The following is a 25,654-nucleotide window of genomic DNA, read 5'->3' as shown; positions in this document are numbered from 1 at the left end:
TGCCGCTGTCTCTGTCACAACAGCCCCGCCCCTATTCCCTGCCCTCTAGTTCCACTCGGACTGAGCGAAGTGCCTCTGCCTTTGTCAGAACAGCCCCGCCCTCTGTCTGAACAGCCCCGCCCCCATTCCCTGCCCAGTGCCCAAGTTCCACTGGGACTGAGCGAAGTGCCTCTGCCTTTGTCACAACAGCCCCGCCCTCTGTCTGAACAGCTCCGCCCCCATTCCCTGCCCTTGTTTTACTTTTACTAAGTGAAGTGCTGATTGCGCGACGGTGCAGCAATGGGGAAACTGCTGAAAGTGACGCTCGTTGGCATCCTGCTGGCCTTTGTAGGGGAGAGGATCGTGCAGTTTTGGTACGTTTTCTATTTGGCACTTTTCAGAGAATTATAGTGTATGGCTGCAGGTTATTGACTCGTGTGATGCTGATAACTGCGCCCCTATCTTCGCCGACCTTTGGAATTGGGAACAGCAATAGCGCTGCGTTGCTTTGTAAAGGGTCAGGCAGGAGCTGTCCCCTGCAACTGCTTCTTATGAACTGCAACTCACTCACAGTCAGAGCAGCTGTTGGAAATTGGGCATGTTGTAGTTCAGCATTACAGAGCATTTATTTATACTGGATCTTTCTATACTGATGTAAGTGGATCCCTGCCTGGGGCAGCCCTTGGCACTGCTTTATTTGCCCATTTATTTATACTGGATCTTTCTTCCTGTATAGAGAGTTAATACTCTTATACAGGAAGAAAGATCCAGTATAAATAAATGGGCAAATAAAGCAGTGCCAAGGGTTGCCTCAGGCAGGGATCCACTTACATCAGTGGGATTAGGATGTGTGTAGTAACAAGGAGTAGCTGAGAATGGGGAGTATAGCAATGGCTACTAAGGGCTGAGAGCTGGCACTGTTATTTGTAGTCATTGTGTAAATTTATTGGTGGAAAATCCGCCCCATACACATGATTGAGACAATAAGGCAATATGTGGGCAACATTCATATTGTGGCTTGGCAGTCGGCACTGGGTCAAAGAATGGAATAGAGGCACGGGGAGCAGTTATACCAAGGAACAGGATTTTCCTGTCCCCTGGCATTTTGCCCCTCCACTTTACAGAGTTCCAGTGGAACATAGAGCTCTTGGGAATTACAGTTCAGAGAACTGGGCCCTGGTAACAAAGCAATGTATTACCATTTAAATGTATAGCTCCGTTTTATCATACACAGGTTATTTTACATCAGTGGAAAATCAGATTATGTCATTTTCTTGGTATTTACTCTGTGTGCAAGTCACATTAACTTGTTGCTTGTTGTCTGATAAATCATAGCTGAACAAGGATGGGTGTATTTTTCAGTTCTCGTTGTGCCTTTCTGAATTCTGAACTTCCCCGAATTCCCTTCTGGGAAGTGGTCATCCTGTATGCCCGGGGCAGAGCCAAGAGCAGGGCATCGCCATTGGCAGCTAATGGTTGGAGCAAGTCTGCTGCTCCAGGCATGTGGGTGTGTTATCTAGGGCATGGTAATGGGTCAACTGCTATCCATAACATAAGTAACAGGGATGGAGCATCAATATGTTATACATAGATATATAAATAAGGTTGAGAGAACTTGTTTCTATTATTACACTCAAACTTCCTAAGGAGTGGCACTAATAACCTATGGGACAACCATGGCAAAAAAAGACCCTTTAAATAGAACTCTGCAAATGTGGCCAGTAGAAAGATATCCTTCAACTTATATTTTCTTTGTTGTCAACTTTTACGATGTTCACATAGAGAGCTTTTATATATTTAGCATAATAAATTAAGTAATTACTGTTGCTGTAATGAAGGATTATAATTTAAAATCTCTATATACATTTGCAAAAGTGCCCGTTAAAAAGGTATTTCTTTGCCAAGGGTGCTGTCCCATATATACAGAGCTGGTAATCTCAGTAAATAAGTGCATTACTTATATAGTTAAGTATAGTTGGATTCACTGCTCTCAGCCTGCGGATTCATTTTCGGGCTGAAGATACACTTTTCAGTGTAGATCATCAGTTATAAACGTGAGTAGTGATGTCACATAAAACATATGCTGGGGCATAAAGCAGAACTGCTTCTGCAAAAAAAAAAAAAACTGCTGTAGATTTGCAAACCACAGTGTACATATAAGAGAAAAGGAAATGGAAGGAGGATATACAGCAATAACTGCAAATATTTCTGTAAGTGGAAGGGTTATTTCTGTAGGTAAAGCATTCCTGACAAAGGTGAAATGTATGAACTTTTTTACATAGTGAATAAAGTACCCCCTATTGTAAAATATAAGAATATTATAAGTCAACGAGGATTTCCAGGCCGAAGGATGAGTTCTTTTATACAGGTCATGTAACTGATGTTACTTCTAATATTTTCCAACAAAGGGTACTTTATTTATTATGATACACAAGTTTTATGTGACATCACTACTCACGTTTATAACTGATGACATCACTACTCACCGTTTATAAGGATATCATTTACAAGATATTCATGGCTTTTGTGTATTATACACAGGTATATTACGCATGCCCTCACCTATAGTCAATATTTTAATGTTCAGTTATTCACTCCTGTGCCCTGTTCCTTTGTTCTGTTGTAGTGGAATGAATGTTGTTCACTCCAGTGGAACTTGCCAAAATCTAATGCCAGGATAGTCACATCACAGTTTTCACAATTTTGAAGTTAATTTTGAAGTTAATAAAGGTACAAAATTGTAAGTGAAATTGCAGCTGTCCCTGAATCCCTTTGGATGAATCTTCTCTGCAATATAAATGTTACATGAAAATTCATCCTTCCCAGTGTGGCCAAGGCTCACACCTACATTATACACGCTAAAAATAAAAGACACCCACTGCTGTGAGCATGTGTTAAAGGGACAGTAACGTCAAAAAATCAAATTGTTTTATAGTAATACAAATATAATGTACTGTTGCCCTGCACTGGTAAAACTGCTGTGTTTGCTTTAGAAACATTACTACTGTTTATATAAATAAGCTGCTGTGTAGCAATGGGGTAGACATTCAAAAGAGGTATAAGCTTAGGTTACACAGCAGACAGCAAATAAGCTCTGTAGAACATAGTGGTGTTATCTGTTATCCACTATTTAACCTGTGCCATATAGCTTTTCTCAATATCCACCATTTGCTACACAGCACCTTGTTTATATGAACTATAGTAGTGTTTCTGAAGCAAATAGCATCAATTTTACCAGTGCAGGGCAACAGGACATGATATTTTCATTACTTTAAAACGCTTTCATTTTTGGTGTTACTGTTCCTTTAAAGTAAAGCCAGCATGGCACAATAAGCTTCCCACCCTTGCTTGAATTTATTAATGAAAAACACCAGCACACCTTTTCCTTTCCAAACCAGTGTTCTCAAATAAGGAGCGATAGGCAGCCCTAACTGCCAAAAGTACTAAAAAAAATCACCAGCACAAAGGACAAGTGCAAGGAGGTAAAACCTTTCCTAGTGCAGTGTTTTGGGAACAAAGGGGCTTGCTCCTAGAACATTACACTTGACACTAATCAAGAGACATTGCTTGCTTAAAACTGTGGTATTGACCACTTTCCCAGTGTTCCTCCTTCACTTGCATGGGCATCCCGGATGCATCTAGGTTACCTGGCTAAATACGTTTTCCAGCTTTTAATGCATAATACATTTGTTTCACAGTGAGTACTTAGACATCCAGTTCAGTTGCAGTTTAGAAACTCACTCTGTTCTCCAAAGTGTCAGGAGGAATGGTTTTTAATATTACAGGAATTGAGTGAGGAGTTCAAATCTCACTAATGTTGCAACCTGGCGTAGCTGGTAAAAATACATAAAAGTTTATGTAATGATTGAAGGGCAACAGATTTTCGGAGAGAACAACATAGCAGATGTCTATTTGTTTGTTATTATGCTAATATACGGCCTGATGATCCTGCAGTGCACTTTGCTCATGGATGTACAGGTTAATCTTGTTCATTTGATATTATACAATATCTATTAAAGTAGTTTCTTCATTAGCATAAATATTCATAGCACCCAGCACTATTCTCCTGTTCCGGGGCAGATTAGCTTGCAGGTGTCGCCTTTTTCTCTGAGTTTTATTTACTTGGTAAACAAGAAGAAAATGGCATCATCAAAGCCAATACGGAATTGGTAAGTATAAGAAGTGTTTGGTTTAAACCTGTGGCCCTGTAACTTTGGGGTTAACCAGTTGTTCCAAATGTAGACGAGATAATCTGAATTGATAGATGTGATTGATATGTAGTTATTATGATTCATTTGTAAAGCGCCTAGCCTTAATATACATTCACTGAATATTTTCAACTTATTTAACATTATTTGAAAATGTAATTTGCAGTTGAAAGCAGTATTTGTATATCCTTTCTCTGATTTTCTGGTTTGTCTTTTTGAAGCAGTCTAGCAGATGTCAGTTCTCCAGGCCTGTTGATCAACTAGCTTCTGCTGGCTTCAGTTGTCACAATCAGCAGTGCATAAACAGCCAGAGATATGCTTCTTTCAATAGCAATTACATTAAGAAATAATTTTAACTCCACTTTAAATGAGCAAGTCCCTCATTGTACCCTTTAACATGGGCTTTCTCTTAGTTAGTGCTCTGTGGTTGAATTAGGATGCAATTCTCTTTTCTCCAGCGTGTCTGACTTAAAGGACAAGGAAAGGTAAAAAAATACAATCCCATTTTTACTTTCTTTAATGAAAAAGAAACCTATCTCCAATATACTTTAATTAAAAAATATGTACCGTTTTTATAAGAAACCTGACTGTATGCAGTGAAATTCTCCCTTCATTTACTGCTGTGGATAGGAATTGTCAGACGGTCCCTAACTGCTGAGCAGGGAAACAAGCATACTTATGAACAGCAGGGGGAGCCCCCGCCTTACTTCCCAGCCATGCAGAATTCAAGCAGCTTTGTTTATGACGATCCCTAAGCAGCCCAGACCACACTGAGCATGTGCAGTTAGTCTTAGTCTTGCAAAAATGTTTATCAAAGTTACAAGATGACAGCCCCCTGTGGCCAACTGTGAAATCATAAATCATTTGTTTGATTAGGCTTTGTGGTGCAGTAAGTTCATGGTTATGTTTAGTATACAAAATACAGCATTTCTAGCCTTATTCTATTTTAGACTTTCCTTGTCCTTTAACATTCTTCATTAGTAATACACAATACAACTCCCTGCCTGCTTAGCATAACCCAGTGAAGAGGAGAAAGTACTTCAGTGACATGATGTAGGGTCTGTGGTATTAATACATTGCTGCTATCTTGATTATGTATTTTGTTTTTTAGCCATCGAGCAAACATCTTTAGAAAAGTAGATCCAGTAGATCTTCCTAATTGTCAGCTTTTAAAAGGAATTGGTATGTATTTGGAACTATGTTTTGGGGATTTCTCACAAAAAATTGTAATAAAAATGCTATATTGTAGAAATGTATTATATGCAATAGTGTGTAATTAATGGGCAACTATCCAAACATATCAACTTTAAGGGGCAGATTTATCAAGGGTCGAATTTCGAAGTGAAAAAAACTTCGAAATCCGACTATCGAATAGGGTAGTCCGACATTCGAAGTCGAAGGATTTTTAAGATCTTACGATCGTACTATTGTCATACTTCGATCGTACTTCAATTCGTTCTTAGGCTAACATAGCAATTCGCCAGGTTTAAGGTGGCGAAGTGTCGAAGTCGAGACAGTACTTCGATTTTCGAATGGTCGAATTTGTGAAGTATTTTCAATTTGAGTCGAAGTTGAATTTGGCCTATTTGATGGTCGAAGTACCCAAAAATTACTTCGAAAGTTTTTTAATTCAAAAATTCACTTCGACCCTTAGTAAATGGGCCCCTAAGTTGTGAAGGGACACATATGACAATTTATGAAACATAGTTATTGTGTGCAGATATTTTGGCGCCTTATATCCACCTCACGTCTTCGCATTTTCTGGCTGAAAATTGCTTCATGTTCACGTGGACAGGTCACTTCGCTCACAGGATGGCTTGTCGACGTGTGACCTAAGAGTAAAGTCACGTGGATTTTTGTTTCAGAAATTTTTTTTTTGTTTTTTTTTGAGATTATGGCCCTAGTGGAAGGGTAGATTTTCAGGAGACAATATATTAATGCCAAGAGATTTTAACATCTCAGAATTAATTTAAAGGGGTTGTTCACCTTTAAAATAACTTTTAGTATGGTATAGACAGTGATATTCTGAGATAATTTGCAATTGGTTTTCATTTTTTATTTTTTGTGGTTTTTGAGTTAATTAGCTGTTTAATCAGCAGCTCTTCAATTTGCATCGTAACCAATCTTGTAAGTGGGTCCAAATTACCCTAGCAACCATGCATTGATTTGAATAAGAGACTGGAATATGAATAGGAGAGGCCTGAATAGCAGGATCAGTAATAAAAGTAGCAATAACAATACATTTGTAGCCTTACAGAGCATTTGTTTTTTAGAATGGAGTCAGCAACACCCATTTGAAAGCTGCAATGAGTCAGAACAAAAAGGCAAATAACTATAAAACTATAAAAAAATAAATAATGAAAACCAATTGAAAAGTTGCTTAGAATTGGCCATTCCATTCTATAACATAATAAAAGTTACCGTAAAGGTGAACCACCCATTTAAAGGAACAGTTTAGTGTGAAAAAACAAACTGGGTAAATAGATAGGCTGTGCAAAATAAAGAATATTTCTAATATAGTTAGTTAGCCAAAAATTTAATTTATAAAGGCTGGAGTAACTGGATGTGTAACATAAATAGCCAGAACACAACTTCCTACTTTTCAGCTCTCTAACTCTGAGTCAGTCAGCGACTTGAACGGGGGCCACATGGGACATATCTGTTCAGTGAGTTTGCAATTGATCCTCAGCATTCAGCTCAGATTCAAAAGCAACAGAAATGACCCATGTGCCCCCCCCTCAAGTCTCTGATTGGTTACTGCCTGGTAACCAATCAGTGGAAACCAAGAGAGCTGAAAAGCAGGAAGTAGTGTTCTGGCTATTATGTGAGACATCCAGTAACTCCAGCTTTTATACATTACATTTTTGGCTAACTAACTATATTAGAAACATTTTTTTATTTTGCACAGTCTAACTATTTACCCAGTTTTTATTTTTACACTAAACAATTCCTTTAAGGCAGTGTGCAAAGTGCAGAAAATACAGACTCAAGAGTCATATGGCTATCCCCTCGACTACAACACTGCTTGCGTTCAGCAGCACTCTATTCAAGAAGGGCAGGTAGTGCAACCCTGTCCTCTTTGGGTAATTTACGAGACAGGGCAAGCCTGTGCTCTCTGGTGTTGTGCTGTGTCCAGATTATTTTTCTAGTGGGAGTTGCAGACCACAACCAGTCCATAGTAAATGACCCCTCTTAACTTGGAGAAACATACTGTGTGTAAAAATACCATGCCCAAGACCTGTTCATCTAGTTCAGCCAATTTCAAGCAGTACCGTTGTGTGAGGCCTCAGTGCTGCTGCTGCATCACTGTTGATTAGATGCAAGGATGAATCAGACATGGGTGATGATGACCATTCATTCATGTATGTCCTGATACTACATGGGGCCACAGTGACCAAGTATGGGCCATCTGGGTGCAACAGTGCAGTTTAACCATCCATGTATGGCCATACTTCAACATTTATCACATATCCTCCACATACACTGCATATATAGTGTAAATAAGCAAAGAAGCCATTTCAAATGAAAGCACAAAAAGAAAGGTTGCAGACTCCTGTTTCCTAACAATGGAGACAAAACATTACACAGTTCTGTATCTTGTACATGAATAGACATGTGATTGCTGATGACTACAGTCGAATGATACAGTGAACTGCAGCTTTGTTACTCTATTCAGAAGCTGACCTTCAATATCATTGCGTCAATATTTACCCATTAGATATGCAATCATTCTGTAACTTGTTGCAATTTGTTATTGGCAAATCATTTTATTAAGTGTGCGCTAGTGATTTCCCAAGCTGGCTTAGCTAGGGGCAACCATGAATGTAGTATAGCTGCTGTTGTGCCTCACAGACTGAGGTGCTTGTGTCACTTCATCGAAATACAGGAAATGGAGTCAGATCACTTCCTGTGTGAGGATCACTGTGAGGAACCCACAGCCCATTTATTATCCAGTGAAAACCTGCAAGGCCTTATAAAAGCAGCAAAGTTTCTGTAAATTTCTGTTGTAGAAAGGCCTTCATGATTTTTCCACTACCAGGTTCTCTGTTACAGGCTCGCAAGTTGCCTCTCTTTAGAGCACAAGGGTTTTTTGCAAGCAAAAAAGATCCACCGGTCAGTCACAAATATGAAATATTCTACAAATTGTCAGGGCCCGAAGGCTCCGCTTAGGATTTTGCAGACCTCGGAGGAAGCGGCAGGCACCAAACACAGTTCACGGTATCCTAGGGGTTAAGAAGTAGCAAAGTCAAGTCCAGGCAGAGGTCAAGATCAGGAATCAAGGTCAGAATCAGTAATAACGCACCCAGGAACACACTAAGTTGAACCTATAATCAGGCAAAGTCTGTAGGGCTCTGGTGTCTTTTAAAGGGCATTTTTTGCGCCAAAACAATCATTAGGACGTCACGCGCTGATGTGCGTTTTGACGCGCAGGCATCATGACGGCGTGCACGTTTTGACACATTGGCATCAGAATGTCCCGGAGTGCCATGTGTGTCGCCTGGGCGCCGCCATCTCGCCAGCGGCACTGAAGAAGGAAGGGGCGCCGATGGGCACTCCTTGCACAAATATACAAGTGTAGCACAATTTTTTGGACAGCAGAAATATATGTTTTCTATAAGAAGGGTCATTAATGCAATATGTGCATCCTGACATGAATTTGGTGGGGTGCTGGGTATAGTAGTGTCCATAAGCTCTGCAGATTCTGAATTCACTGAGATTCCGAATCCCAAACAAAGGAATCCTAGAGTTTTTATAGACTTTACATGTTTATAGCACACAAAGACAAGCTTGTGGAAAAACTGATTCCAGAATGTAACATTGTAGTTCTGAACTCAAGGACATGGTAAAATGTAACCATGGAAGTCTTGACACAGCACTAACAATTTAAGGGGGGGCACTATGCTGCAGGTGAAATCCGCCTATAAAGATTTTTCAGCATTGGTAGTTCAAGAAAAGGTGCAGGGCTACATGCTAGATATCCTTGATAAAAGCTATATAAATCTACCAGATTAGACAGTCTTACCAAGCAATTTGTTCTTCTACCAAAACATTTTTGTTAGCCAAAGGATCGTAGAAGCAGTTACTACCATGTTATTCTAAAGGCCATTGCATTAAAGATTTCATAAATGTTTACATTTTTTATTTTTTACAGAATTTGGATCTGAAGATATTGAGATCCTTCCAAATGGGCTGGCATTTATTAGCTCTGTAAGTGCATGCTGAGACATAACAATATATATGTTTTATGCTGCTTTTCTATTTAATAAAGAACCATTGGTTTGTTAAAGCTTTTTGCAAGAACATCCAGTGAACATTCCATACATGTATCCATGTGTATGGAATAATGTAGTGTTTACTGACTAGTAAACAGTACGTTACTAGTTTACTGAGTAGTTTTACCTTGAACTGATGCAGAATTACATTCACGTCACTGCCTTGTTAACCAAAAAGGTTCAGCTTCCTGAAATTGGGGTAAATACAATAAAATGAAAGTACAGGTAAGTAATCTGGAATTGTTGCAAATGCCTAGGGTGTTCACTGTATATTTTATAATGCAGGTCAAAATCATTTCAACTTTATTTGTATCATATTTTTTGGTTCTCACTTTGTTTATATATATTTTTAGGGTTTGAAATATCCTGGCGTCATTAGCTTTCAGCCTGACAAACCGGGAGAAATCTTTCTGTTGGATCTGAATGATGAAAAGCTACAGCCGGTTTCATTGCGTTTCAGTAGAGGATTTGACTATTCCACGTTTAACCCTCATGGAATGAGCATCTACATAGATCCAAAAGGTTAGTCACCTCTCCTCTATAACTTTAGTTGTGAATTGTGATACACACGCATAGATACATCATTCCTTATTAAAGGGGTTTTCATCTTTGATATAACTTTTATTATAATGTAGAGAGTGATAATCTGAGACAATTTCCAATTGCTTTTCATTTTTTATTATTTAAGGTTTTTGCGTTATTTAGCTTTTTATTCAGCAGCTGTCCAGTTTGCAATTTCAGGAAACCAATTTAGGTTCCTACTTAAAGGGGAACCACTCCTTTAAGTAGGAACCCAAATTGGTTTCCTGTGTTGTTTCGGAGCCACATTTGTAAAGTACTATTTCTTTCTACAAACGATAATATAGTAACATAGTAAGTTAGGTTGAAAAAAGACACATGTTCATCAAGTTCAACCTTTTATTTATTTATAACCTGCCTGCTTGTTGATCCAGAGGAAGGCAACAAACCCAAGCAAAGACTCTCCAATTTGCCTTAAGGTGGGGAAACATTTATTCCTGACTCCAAGATGGAAATCGGACTAGCCCCTGGATCAACTTGTACCATAACCCTGTATTCCCTCACTTGCTAAAAAGCCATCCAACCCCTTCTTGAAGCTATCTAATGTATCTGCCAGCACGTCTGATTCAGGGAGAGAATTCCACATGCCCCTTGTTTTCCCTTGCAGCTACTGACTGGCATTGCTTGCTTACAGCCAGGTTTATTATCTACAAGGACTCCAAGGTTCTTTTCCATAATGAATTTGCCTAGTGCAGTCCCATTAAGGGTATAAGTGGCTTGGATATTTTTACATCCCAGGTGCATGACTTTACATTTATCAACATTGAATCTCATTTGCCACTTAGCTGCCCAGATTGCCAGTTTGTCAAGATCGTGTTGCAAGGATGCCACATCCTGGATGGAATTAAATGGGCTGGATAATTTTGTGTCATCTGCAAACACTGATACATTACTTACAACACCCTCCCCTAAGTCAATAATGAACAAGTTAAATAAAAGTGGACCCAACACTGAGCCCTGGGGGACCCCACTAAGAACCTTACTCCAAGTAGAGAATGTACCATTAACAACCTCCCTCTACCTGATCCCCTAGCCAGTTTCTTATCCATGTGCAAATGAATTTGTGACGCCCAACATCCCTTAGTTTTGAAAGCAGTCGTTTGTGGGGCACTGTATAAAGTTCTTTGGCAAAATCCAAACAGATCATATCTACTGCACCCCCGCTGTCCAGTATCTTAACTTACTTCATCATAAAAAGCAATCATGAATGCTACCTGTGCCATAGAAGACCTCCCGCACTCCCTGGCCTTCCGGTAACCACTTCTGCCTAGTACACAATGTTAGGGGATCGGCACCCCCACAGGCAATACTAGAATGAGTGATACACCGGCACACACAGCAATTCAAGTAAGTCAAGCCCTTGCTATTTATTGGTGAACTTTATTTGAGCACATTCACAAATAAATTGCAAGGGCTTGCCCTGCTTGAATTGCCATGTGTGCTGGTGTATAACTCATTCTTCTATTCTTTATGAAGCCATGCTGATTACTGCTCATAATTCCATTCACCAGGGCAAAATGTTGAATGTGATCCCTTAACAATGCAGTGTTAGAATGTTTCAAAATACTGAAAGCTACGCCTACTACTTCTGTATTTTTGTGACTTCTCAAAAAGTCAGTCTCCCCAACCTTTGCATTCCTCATAAATTCCTTCTCTGCTTGACTTCACCTCATCTTTATGTAGCTTACATGTTTGAACAAAGCCTTGTTGCTGTTATCCCTGTATGTCCCTGACAGATGTTTAGGAGTTAATGCTGGATTTTATTCATGCATATTTCTAATGAATACAAATCACAAATAACACATAGAGGCACATTTGTCATGGGTCGAATTTCGAATTCATGCGAGTTTTTTTAAACTCCCTTAAATTCGAATATGCTTGAAATTCGACTGGGGGTTATTTAAGAAAAAAATGTAATATTTTAAACTCGGACAATTTTACCAACTCGAAAACTCTGATCAGATTTGACCAAACTCAATTCGGGGAATCTCGAAGGAAGGCTGCAAACGTCACCAAATTGATCCCTGGATGTTTCCCATTGACTTAAACAGCAATTTGGCAGAATTTAGGTGGCGAATACTCAAATTCGAGTTCTTTAATGTGGCATTTTTAAGATTCATAACTGTAGAAATGGAATTCCTCATAGTAAAGATGACACCAGTGTCCTGTGGCACAATTTTTCTGGCAACAGGTGATGCAAACCATCCAAGGGAGAACGAATTTTAAAATTCCTATGGATCCTGTTATAGTTTTACTGAATAGTGTTGAGGAGGTGTCCATCAGAAGAGCTGAGTGTACTCTTCTATCTATTCTACTAATGTATGACAAAAAGGCTATAGCTCTCAAATGGAATGACACTTCTGGCTCAACAGTCCAATATTGGCTAGACCTAGTGAGGAAAACATCACCCCTATTCAAATTAACATATAACTGCCCAGAAAAGTTCCAAAAAATATGGAAGAGGACTCATGAATGGGTTCCTATCAATCTAAGTAGAATCATAGACTAAGCCAATAAATTTGAAGACCTGACATTGATACTCTCACATAAAGGTACTTCCCAGCTGCCCCAAGTCATGTGACTTGTGCTCTGATAAACTTCAATCACTCTTTACTGCTGTACTGCAAGTTGGAGTGATGTCACCCCCTCCCTTTTTCCCCCCAGCAGCCAAACAAAAGAACAATGGGAAGGTAACCAGATATCATCTCCCTAAAACAAGATAACAGCTGAGAAGGAAAAACAGCAGCCTGCCAGAAAGCATTTCTCTCCTAAAGTGCAGGCACAAGTCACATGGCCAGGGGCAGCTGGGAAATTGACAAAATGTCTAGCCCCATGTCAGATTTCAAAATTGAATATAAAAAAATCAGTTTGCTCTTTTGAGAAATGGATTTCAGTGCAGAATTCTGCTGGAGTAGCACTATTAACTGATGCGTTTTGAAAAAAACATGTTTTCCGATGACAGGATCCCTTTAATTAAAAAATGTGTACCGTTTTTATGAGAAACCTGACTGTATGCAGTAACATTTTCCCTTCATTTACTGCTGTGGATAGGAATTGTCAGATGGTCCCTAACTGCTGAGCAGGGAAACAATCATACTTATGAACAGCAGGGGGAGCCCCCGCCTTACTTCCCAGCCATGCAGAACTCAAGCAGCTTTGTTTATGACGATCCCTAAGCAGCCCAGACCACACTGAGCATGTGCACAGTCTTAGTCTTGCAAAGATGTTTAACAAAGTTACAAGATGTTGACCCCCGGTAGCCAACTTTGAAAGCATAAATTATGTGTTTGATTAGGCTTGTGGTGCAGTAAGTTCATGTTTATATTTAGTATACAAAATACAGCATTTCTAGCATTATTCTATTTTAGACTTTGCATGCCCTTTAATTTCATTACAAGATCACAATTAATGGTTGTGTAATGTGTCTTTATTGTCTTTTTTTTAGATGATACTGTTTATCTGTTTGTGGTGAATCATCCTCACTATAAAACCACTATTGAGCTGTTTAAGTTTGAAGAAGAGGAAAATGTTCTTTTGCACTTGAAAACCATTAAACATGATTTACTGTGGAGGTAAACAAAAGCCAGTGTTAAAATTTTAACAATGTATGCTCATTGTGAAACCACAGTAAGGCAACTAGATCAAGTAATCTTCTAAAAGTACAAAAAGGCTGTTCTATATCTTGAAGAATTTAACTACATATATTTATTATCAAAATGAGTAAATGTTAAAATAGCTGCCTCTGCAGATAAGTGGACAGAATCATATAACAGGTGTCCTGCACTGAACAGCCAGAAAAGAATACAAAGTTGCTAACTTAATTGGCTTTTGGTAGAGAGCATAGCCCCAGGTGCACTTTGATACATTTGTAACAACTTAATATAAGCAAATAAGTAATTGTAACAATTTAAGAAAAGCAGGTCTCTTGGGGAAACTGTGACTTGCAGCTTCAAGGGCAAGTCACAGTTTCATTAGCAAAACTGTAATAACACATAAAAACCACAGAAATGTTTTCAAATTTTCATAACCTGCCAAATTTTCTAGAATGAACATGGTAATTAGGGGGTGTGGCCACAAACATGGGTGTGGCAACACACAGCAAAACTTTTTGTCCCGCTTTCTATTTCCAAAATGGAGGTATGCTAATGGAGTTATTTATCAAAGTCCGAATTTATCTCAATATTTTCTGCTACAAACTAATCAAATCCGCTCTGGTTTTTTACGCTTATTTATTATTACATTTTCCCGAAAAGTTACTTTGCGGGAAAAAAAATAGATTTTCACGAAAACATTATGGTATTGCACGGAAGTTATTCGCCCAGCCATGAATTTGTGGCGAAATTCCGAATTTCTCCATGTGCGTCAAAAATTCACTGCGGAAAAACTTGGCACGAAAAAATGGCTATTGACTTTAATACATTTGGAGTAAAGTCACCATTGACTTTAATGCATTAGGACAAAAAAAAGTCGCCATAAGAAAAAACGCCATTGACTTTAAGTGCTTTAGCAGAAGTCTCCTCACAAGGAAACTTCGGGGGACTTCGGAAATCGATGCACCGCGAGTGCATTGCCGCAGGGGATTTTTAATTTTAGCAGGCGGAAGGCAGTTCAGGGAGATTGTCGCCCCGAAGAAGAGGCGATTAGTCGCCAGCCGACTAAATCGGTGTGCTAAAGCCCTAATGCATTAGGACCAAGAAGTCGCCATAAGAAAAAAGCCTATTGACTTTAATGCATTAGGACAAAAAAGTCACCATAAGAAAAAAACTCTCATTGACTTTAATGAATTAGGACAAAAAAAGTTGCCATAAGAAAAAAACGCTCATTGACTTTAAAGGGGTGGTTCACCTTTAAGGTAACTTTTATTATGTTATAGAACGGACAATTCTAAGCAACCTTTCAATTGGTTTTCATTATTTATTTTTTTATAGTTTTATAGTTATTTGCCTTTTTCTTCTGACTCTTTGCAGCTTTCAAATGGGCGTCGCTGACTCCCTTCTAAAAAACAAATGCTCTGTAAGGCTAAAAATGTATTGTTATTATTACTTTTTATTAGGGATGCACTGAATCCACTACTTTGGATTCGGCCGAACCCTGGAATCCTTTGTGAAAGATTCAGACGAATATCGAATCAAATCCTAATTTGCATATGTGAATTAGGGGTGGGAAGGGGAAATAATTTTTTACTTCCTTGTTTTGTGACAAAAAGTCATGCGATTTCACTCCCTGCCCCTAATTTGCATCTGCAAATTAGGATTTGGTTCGGCTGGTAAGAAGGATTTGGGGAATCCTGCTGAAAAAGTCCTGGCTGAATCCCGAACCAAATCCTGGATTCAGTGCATCCCTACTTTTTATTACTGATCCTTCTTATTCAAATCAATTCATGGTTGCTTGGGTAATTTGGACCCTAGTTACCAAATTCTTAAGATGTAAATTGAAGAGCTGCTGAATAAAAAGCTAAATAACTCAAAAACCACAAATAAAAAATAAAAAAAACAATTGCAAATTGTCTCAGAATATCCCTCTCTAGATCATACTAAAAGTTATCTCAAAGGGGAACAACCCCTTTAATGCAATATGACAAAAGAGTCGCCATAAGAAAAAACGCCCATTGACTAAAGGTGGCCATAGACACACAGATCCTATCGTACGAATCGAGGATTCGTATGATTTTCGGATTGTGTGTGGCGTGTGCCGACATTTTTCGACTGGCGGAGATCGGTCGTTTGGTCGATCGTTCAGGTTTGATTTTGACCCGACCGATCTTGCCGGAGCCCAAGGCACATCGTAATAGGATTGTTCAGGCCATACGGCCGAACAATCAGATTACCCCCCGATATAGCCGTGCTATTTTTTTTTTAAATGTGTTGCTGTCAGAAAAAAATAATGTTCAAAATTGTGTCTTTGTACTATTTGCACTTGAATATAGGGATTTGCAAATCATGCCATTCTCTTTTACTTTTTGCCAATGGGGTTGCAGAAATCGCATGCATCTTTAAATATTTAAGTTTTAGCCTTAAGTTGGGCATCAAGTATGCCACAACATAGGCACTGTTATAGCAATCTCGTCCTCGATAACAGGAGCTAATGGGGCCCATGTATCAAATGCACTAGAGATTCCTGATCTACAACTGTTTTTCCTGTTTTGTTGATGTGACTTTTTTTGGAAGAAACAGTCTCCTTGTGTGGAGTTACCCCTATGAACACCATAGAGTAGTATGTCTGTTTACAAATTTTAAAAAATGGTAGAAGTTGGTGTTTCAAAATAGTTTATTTCCCCTCAAGTGTATGAAGTAACGTATGTGTGTTGCTCATACTGCTGTACATAACTTTATGTACATAACTTGTGCCTACTAACTCATACCGACCTTCTTGCAGTGCAAATGATATTGTTGCTGTTGGACCCGAAAGCTTTTATGCCACCAACGATTTATACTTCACAGACTTCACCATGAAACATCTGGAGATGTTTCTGGGAATTGCTTGGTCAAATGTCGTCTATTACAGTCCCGGTGAAGTGAAACAAGTGTCATCAGGATATCACTGCGCCAATGGAATAGCAATGTCAACAGATAATAAGTACTAAATGGCTTCCTCACTTTTTTTCTTACAATGGTCTATGAAATGTTTTCTTAAAGGACCATTAACATAAAAAAAATTTGTTTCTACTTAACGGAAAAAAAAAAGCACCAAGACACTTTTAACTTTAAATTTGCAAAGTCTTTATTAAGAAGTAACTTACTGATTCTCATCTTGCTCTCCTCTTTAGAAACGGCGACAGGGCGACGATCCATCGTACGGTACTCCCTGCCTTGTATAGGAGATAAACACAGTTATATCCAAAGATATGTGTCCCCAGGCTTTTTCATTAGTAAAAAAATATAATTTTATTTAAAGTTTGGGGGTCAGTATGTATCCAAACTTTTTATGCAACTTTAAATAAAATTATATTTTTTTACCAATGAAAAAGCCTGGGGACACATATCTTTGGATATAACTGTGTTTATGCTGATTGCCTGTGAACTGGGGCAAGTCCCTTAGGCTTGGGATACATAGAAATCAGGTGTGGACTCCCAACTAAATATTATTATTGTATAGGAGATAGCCAGGGAGGAGAAATCAAGTGCCGCACGATGGTCACCCTGTCGCTGTTTCTGAAGAGGAGAGTAAGCGGAGAATCGGTAAGTTATTTCTTAATAAAGACTTTGACGAATTTAAAGTTAAAAGTGTCTTGGTGTTTTTTTTCGTTAAAGGAAAACTATACCCCACAAATAATGTAGGGCTGTATAAAAATATATCACATAAAACAGCTCATGTGTAAAACCCTGCTTCATGTAACTAAACCATTTTCATAATATTATACTTTATTAGTAGTATGTGCCATTGGGTAATCATAAATAGAAAACTGCCATTTTAAATAATAAGGGCCATCCCCTGGGATAGTAGGATTCACTGTGCACACAAACAAACCAAACAAACTATACTTGTTAGGTCTGTTGCTCAAGTATTCCTTTTGGTGGTATAGTTTTCCTTTAAGTAAAAAACAATTTTTTTTTTAAACTTTTTTTTATGGTACTGGTCCTTTAAAATGTCCCTGATCCCAGACTACCGTATTATAGTATATGCTACTATATACGTACGACTGTACACTTATTACTGCTAAAAAGAAGTGTTGGCAAAGAGATTAAATGCTTGTTGTCTATTAGCCATTATTTACATAGCCTGGAGTGGGGCTAGGGTATCTAGTATGGATCTCAATGGCAACTTCTTGTGACGCTTTAAAGGAGAACTAAACCCTAAAAATTAATATGGTTAAAAATGCCATATTTTATATACTGAAACTTATCGCACCAGCCTAAAGTTTCAGCATCTCAATGATCCAGGACTTCAAACTTGTCACAGGGGGTCACTATCTTGGAAAGTGTCTGCGACATTCACATGCTCAGTGGGCTCTGAGCAGCTGTTGAGAAGCTAAACTTAGGGGTCGTCACTAATTATTAAGCAGAAAATGAGGTTGGTCTTTAATATAATCTGATTTATTCGATTCTAATGCTAATTGCACTGGTTTCTGTGCTGCTATGTAGTACTTATCTGTATTAATTAATAATCATAATTATATAATCGTAATTATATTGTGCCATTTCTATTCTGTATATACAGTATATTGTGAGTGGGTCCCTAAGCTTTTTTTAGAAGGGGTTGTTCACCTTCAAACCCTTTTTTCAGTTCAGTTGGTTTCAGACAGTTCACCAGAAATGAAGACTTTTTCCAAATACTTTCTATTTTCTATTTGTGACCATTTTTCTAATATTGACGTGTAAACTTTCATTTTTCACTTTCTAAAGCAGCTCGGGGAGGGGGGTGGCCGACTCTTTAACCGTTCTAAATACTAAGCATATGCATGCATCCATATTGGTGGGAAAACAATCCTATTGGGTTTATTTCATATTGAAATGTTTTTATCAGACTTAAACGTCAGGTGCTGAGTGTTCAGGATACTAGATACCTGCATTATACCAATACAATTGATCTCATGTAGTGATCATGTATATTTGTGACTTTCTGTAGGTATATCTATGTTGCGGATGTAATGGGCCACACAATTACCATGATGGAAAAGCAAGCAGATTGGTCATTGAGTCCAGTAAAGGTGAGGGATGTTCTACACTTCTGTGCAGTGATGGTGAAATATTTCATTGCTACTAGGTACCTGGGATTTGTTGAAACAGACCCCCGACTTGTCAGGCATGCCCAGGTGATTATTATGTTGTAAATTAGCCAAACTACCATACCAAATGTGGGCCTTTATGGCTATCTTAAAGGGGACTTGTCACCCTTAAAATAATCCCAATTCCTGTTTTATGATGTTAGTCAAGCAAAATACAGTTCACTTACACTATACACATGATTTCAATTTTCTTTCTTTTAGTCTTGTAAATCACAATCACATCAAGCAGGCAGCAGCCATTTTGTGGACACTGTTATTAAGGCAAGATAAAATCATGCCAAAAGGTGGAATGTAAGGAGTGCAGTGACATCTAGGAATTGCAGAATGGAAAGTGAAAATAACTGACTGCCCTGCCTCTATGCCTAGACATAGAGACGGGGGAGGCAACATTTGATTGACAGCTGAAAGTTTTAAACCAGTTTATAACCTGTAAGGTTGTTTTAATAAAAAAAAATTTGGGTTTCAGGATTAATTTTAAAAGGACTTCTATTATACAGATTTTCATGTGTAGATGACAAGTCCCCTTTAAAGGGCACCCAAAAATTGCCCCCCCCCACTGGAGGTGCAGGCTAATAGAGCTTGCACTCCAGTTGGGTATGTCTTTTTAATTGCCCCCTGCGAGCGCTACGTTTCCCACTCCGAGAGGGAGCTCCCAGTGCAGGTGGCCATTTTTTAAGGGTGCACATAATGAGTGCTTTTCCCAGTGTGATCATGCACATGCATGTGACTTCACACAGGTGCATGTAACAAGCAAGAACCCAATGAGCTTCCTCCCGATGTTGGTGGCCTTGCATTTGTATGGGTTGAAGCATTTTAAAAGAAATTTAACAACTATTGTTCCCTCCCAACCAAAGTGCAGGCTCTATTAGCAATCACCTCCAGTGAGGGAAACAATCGTTGATTAGGTGTCTTTTGGATATCCATCAATTTAGATTGTTTGATTTGTAGGAAATGTATTTACCATAAACAATCCAGACCTATTGCATCGTTTCATCACAAACAAATGGTTCATACGTTTTCTGACTGTGGAACTGCTTCCTATAGGTACAGTAAAAAAAAGAGTCCACTTGTGTTATGATATTGTGCCATACTAATATACGTCAAATGGTTTTAATAACACTAGGTCCTGCAATTAGATACGCTTTTGGACAACCTGTTCGTAGACCCAAATACAGGAGATATTTGGACCGGAGGCCACCCAAATGGCTGGAAGTTGTTTTCTTATAATTCTGATGATCTTCCTGGATCTGAGGTTAGTAGATAAATAACAACAATGTGCCAATGATGCTAATAATGGCCATTACTGATGTGTGAATAATTAAAAAAAGAATTCTAATGTTGTTGTCATTATTTCACCAAACCAGAAGTCAGTATATGGACCCATATTTAGAATTAGTTATGTTATAAAAGGCACTATGTTTGTTCAGGAGCAGTAACTTGGAGCAACAAATCTTTTACTACATAAGGGCTAAAGTTGCTTACTGTATATACATTATAGAATTTTTCTAAATTTTCCCTAATCAAAGGTTACAAAGGTACAATGTCAGGTCATCACAAGGACATTACGTAGATTAAGCCTGACTAGTCACAGTTGCACCCACCGAGTCTATGGCAGCTGTGTCTGTAAAGGTGGCCATAGATTAGAGTCCTGCGCGGAACCAATTTCTAAGACCCGAACCGCGACCTGCATATTAACCCAATTTGAACCGCAACCTGACGACCACTGTCAAACAGGAAGTGATGTTGCTGCAAACCGGAAGTGACATCATCTAACATGGCCCGTAATCGAGAGGGAGAGGGACAGAAGCGCGCCGTGTGATGTAAGAGAGCTGTGCCAGAAATCAGATGGGAAGGTCAGATGAGTGGAGGGAAAGCTGCAGGGAGAGAGCTACAGCAGGAAGAGACCTGCAACTCGATCCACTTCCCGCAGATCCGCGACCCCGCATATATACCTGCACCTGAAAAGCCTACCTTCATTCCACAGTGTACCTGCTTTTTTTGTGGGTAACCCGCAGGTACCAGACCCACTGCAGGACTCAAACATAGATGTTATAATTACGATCTTTCTTGGGAAAAGATCTTTCCAAGAAAGATTGTTAGTTTCAATACACACATGTAGAGTTGAATCATCAGATATACAGATAGAAACAATAGAATTCTACCTATATCTGACGATTCAGCACTAAGAATGGCCGATGTTCAGGTGCCTTCAAATGCACCCAATCAAAATTTTCTGCCTGGGCCGATCAACGAGCCGACCGATATCCAAGTTTTCTGCCAATATTGGTCAGCTCATCTCCTGCCATACTTGCACTGAATATCGTAGGAAAATTAGTTTTGTACAATATTATCGGTGCGTCTATGGCCACCTTTAGTCCGACTGTGAGTGCTGGGAGCACATTGACACTAGATCAGTTGGATGGTGACATTCACATTCTACTCAAGACTTTGTGGTATCATGAAATCTGATCCATACTGAGCTGTAATAATTTTGTTTGCTTCAGAAAACAGAGCTGCAAGACTATTGTGGTGTCGATATACTGTACTTCCATAGCGCAAACATTTCTTTTGTGTCTTATCTGTATTTCTGTGACAACATGACCATAAAGAATGAGGATGAAAACATGTCAACATATTTCAGTGTGTTCCCTATAGAAACAAAGCCTTACCCTATACACAGTTTTATGTAATGTGGCGTGTCACTTGCTGCCGCCAGCAGTTTATACAGCCTTTATATATTGGTGAACTACACGTCTGTATGTACAATCCACCAACAGGCAGTGCCTAATAGAACTACTGTAGGTACCTTCTTGGTCTTTTTTGTTGGATTGGCTAAATTTATCAATATATTCTCATATGATGATATCCTTGACTCACTGAAGGACTCCCATGATATAAAGAGAACCGATACATGTCTGAATACCCATGCACTAGTAAATGAGTGCTTCCTATTATCCCCAAGATTTTATTTGTGGACTTCGATCAATATTCTATATATGTTAAAGCGGTTGTTCACCTTTCAATCAACTTTTAGTACGATGTAGTGAGCAACATTCGGAGACAATTTGCACTTGGTTTTAGCGTTTTATTCAGCAATTTGCTTGTTAGGGTCCAAATTCCCCTATCAACCATGCATTAATTTGAATAAGAGACTGGAAAATGAATAGGAGAGGCCTGAATAGAAAGATGAGTAATAAAAAGTAGCACTAGCTATAAGTCTGTAGCATTTGTTTTTAGATGGGGTCAGTGAAAGCTGGAAAGAGTCAGACGAACAAAGGCAAATCATTTACAAATTATAAAAAAATAAATTATGAAAACAAATTGAAAAGTTGCTTAGAATTTGCCATTCTTTAACACATTGAGAGGTACATTTATCAAAGGTCGAATTTCGAATTCATGTGAGTTTTTAAAACCTCCCCCGAACTCCAATAAATTCGACCGATCGAAATGCATTACAAAAAAACAAATTTTTCAAACTCGGATGAATTAAATCAACCCTAAAACCCAAATCAAATTCGGTTTGAATGTAAAAAACTCTGAAAAAAACTTGAATGACAGGAAGGCTGCAAACAACTCCAAATTGATCCCTGGACATCTCCCATCGATACAGAAATTCATCCGGGTTAAGGTGGCGAATAGTCGTATTTGAGTTCTTAAAGGGCCAGAGTATGATAAATCTCGAAAATTGAATTTAAATTTTTTCAAAAACGAAATTGAATAACTCCCTAGTCGAATTTTACAGTTTTGACCATAAGAAATTCAAAAATTTGAATTCAAATTTTCAAATCTGCCCTTAAAAATGTATTTAGTGGTGAACCACTCCTTTAAGCTGTGTCCTCTCCTAGCTTCTCTGGGACTGATCACCATCAGCGGCACAGGCACTGGAAGCCTGGAACAGTAGCTCTTGTTCAGTGATCAGTGCCAGAAATAAGATCCCCACTACCTTATAAAGACAACTACAGTTATTGATTAGGTGCTTGTTTTGTTTTTTTGTTCAATTTGCCATTTTCTAACAGAGATACAGTAGCCTTTAAAAAAGAAAGCAGCCACGGCCATCTCTATCCATGTAGTAAGATGATAATCTGATACTATTATGATGTGATACCCTTCTGATTAATTTCAGCGCAATATAACAAAATGCTTCTCTGTTGCAGGTTATCCGTGTACAGAATATTCATTCGGATAATCCTATAGTGACTCAAGTCTATGTGAACAATGGTTCTGTAATCCAGGCCTCATCCTCTGCTGGAGTCTACGAGGGAAAACTGCTGATCGGCACAGTGTTCCACAAAGCTTTGTGCTGTAAGCTTAGTTAGCTTCTTACCCAGGGGCATTTCAGGGGCTGCTGCTGCCTGCCACCCCCTCCCGCTCCGCGCTTCTAACTTCTAGCGTCGGAACGGGGGCTGCATCGTTAGTGCAACGACCGCTATTGCACTTGTTGCTCTAGCAGAACCGAATTTCCATTTTTAAAAACAGAAATTCAGCTCTTAAAAGTTACCAGAGGCGGCTTTTTGCCGCCTCTGGTAACTGGCTGCTCCGTGACGCCTGAGAAAGCAGCAGCCCTGTTCTTACCAACTGGAGGAGCAGCAGCACAAGCAACTAAACAATCCAATGGATTTCTATCTGTGAAAATAACTTAATTATTCAAATTGTGTAAAGTTTGTAACAAGGCAGAATAAACCACTGGGCAACACTTCCTATCGGATGGATTACCTTGAAAATTGAAATAATACTGGTTAAAGGGGAACTATAGTGCATACTGAAGTAAGAAACTTTCTAAATACAATCAATAAAAATTCTGACTTGTTTCTGAAATAATCAAGTTTATATTCACTATTCCTCTCTCAGCATCTGTTTCTCTTCATTCTGTCTTCATTCAGGAGTTGGGTGTCAGATATTCATTGACAGTTAGATCCAATATATCTTATAGGGGAGCGTCCTTTCCTAGCAGATGTATTGGAGCTCATTCAAATAACTGATTCCAGTACAAACAAAATCTAACAAAATAACTGCCTTTTACACACATTCTGCATGTAGAGAGACAGGATTTCTGGTGACTTAAATAGAGTGAGCTCTAATACATCTTCTAGGCAAAAGGAGCCCCCCTATAAGATATATTGGATCATTCATCCTGAGTGAAGACAGAATGAGGAGAAACAGATGCTGAGAGAGGAATGGTGAACATAAGCTTGATTATTTCAGAAACGGTACAGAGGTTTCAATTGATTGTATTTTGAAAGTTTCTTATTTCAGTATGATGATGCTTACATTACATTTTTGCAATAGTTCCCCTTCAAGGTGATAAATAGAACAACAGACATTATAACTAATAATTTCTACATCATCCAAATCCTTATGCAAAAGCAAATAAATTCAGTTTTTATGACTTGATCCTTAATAACATGCAGTCAGTCTATCGTGTTCTGTACATCGCCGTTAGTCAATGCACAGTGTCTGGGAATGAAAATTTCAAATTAATCAACAGAATTCAGATTGATTTTCGATGATTCACATCCATTTTACAAATCATCTTCCCACACTGCAGCACTCTCATTTTACAGAGGATGTATACCCCTGTGGTCAACAAATAGGAATTATATTTTAGCCCTAGTGTTTTTATTAGGTAAGTGATTTTTGGTATTTCTTCAACTAAACATTGAAAATGGAACTTCTTTCAGTTTCTAATTTCCTGTTTCTTGGAGCAATTGTGGGAGAATGCGGTTTATCACATTAACAGTGCACCTGTTGCCTATCAGTATGACCTGCTCTTTATAGTAAATGTCCTGCTCTTTATAATAAAAAAATCTGAAAATATGGATTTTTTTTTTTTTTTAAAAATGGCAGAATACATTTTCAGCATAAGTTAAAGGAGAAGGAAATGTTAAAACTAAGAAAGGTCTATATAAATACACCAGTAAACCCTCAAAGTAATGCTGCTCTGAGTCCTCTGTCAAAAGAAACACTGCATTTCTTTCCTTCTATTGTGTATACACATGGGCTTCTGTATCAGACTTCCTGTTTCCCGCATAAACCTCTAGTGCTTGGGCTTGAGCATGCTCAGTTTGCTCATCTCCCCTCCCTCCTCCCCTCCCTGCTGTAATTTGAGCTCAGAGTTATGAGTGAGCAGTGAGACACAGGCAAAAAGTTATGTCACAACAAGCTAATATGGCAGCTGCTATCCTAAACAAACAGAGGCAGTGTCTTAAGCTGTTAACACAGGTATGGAAAAACACTAAAGAATAAAAATGGTGTTCTAGCTTGCATTATTTTGACTGATTTATTGGCAATAAACTGCCTTGGTAACTTTCCTTCTCTTTTAATTTATATTGTTCATGAAAAAGTGTATACTGCCCCCTTTAATATTGGTGTGATGCTGATTGTAGACAATGGCCTCCTTTTACAAAAAAATGGGCAACAGAGAAAGTTTAAAAAATGAATGCACAAAGCACCCTCTAAATCTTGTGTGATATGCAGGCTTGCCCGAAACTCACATGTCCCGTGGGTCAGGTGGGTTTAGCTCAGCATCCACTCATCTTATATGAACCAATGATTTTGCCTCCAGATGTGGCTATTTATAGAGTCGCAATTTGAGGCTCAGCGAGTTATGGTGGGTGCTCTTAAGAAACAGGCAGGTTAGGTTCTTCTTGTTGACCCGTACATCACTTCTCCGTGTCCATGTGAGCAGAGCTTTTTGGTAAGGCACTTTATTTTGAGAGAGTTAAAATGATTCAGTAGATCTGTTTATGAAATACAGTGTTGTGACTGTGGGTCAGAGGTTGAGAGAGACAATTTACTTTGGAATTTATATCATGTAAACCAGTGTAGTGAAACAGTTGACATACAATGAGCCAGTTATTCCTCGTAGAACATTATCATAGGCTGGCTTATAA

The 25,654-nt window shown here is 38.7% G+C and overlaps 1 protein-coding gene across 1 annotated transcript; it reads left to right on the top strand.

Annotated features, from left to right (window-relative positions):
* The first annotated feature begins 256 nt into the window (after positions 1-256).
* pon2.S (paraoxonase 2 S homeolog) lies at positions 257-24,578 on the top strand. Its single transcript, NM_001091510.1, is given in 9 exon segments — positions 257-353; positions 5,299-5,369; positions 9,340-9,395; positions 9,814-9,982; positions 13,485-13,611; positions 16,415-16,615; positions 18,605-18,686; positions 19,888-20,016; positions 22,919-24,578. Coding segments are annotated over 9 exon segments (1,071 nt in total). The 5' UTR covers positions 257-279; the 3' UTR covers positions 23,081-24,578.
* The last annotated feature ends 1,076 nt before the right edge of the window (positions 24,579-25,654 follow it).

This window comes from Xenopus laevis, chromosome 6S, assembly GCF_017654675.1.
Source record: "Xenopus laevis strain J_2021 chromosome 6S, Xenopus_laevis_v10.1, whole genome shotgun sequence".
Lineage (NCBI taxonomy): Eukaryota > Metazoa > Chordata > Amphibia > Anura > Pipidae > Xenopus > Xenopus laevis.
Note: the sequence above shows the minus strand (reverse complement) of the source record. Positions and strands in the feature narration are given on the sequence as shown.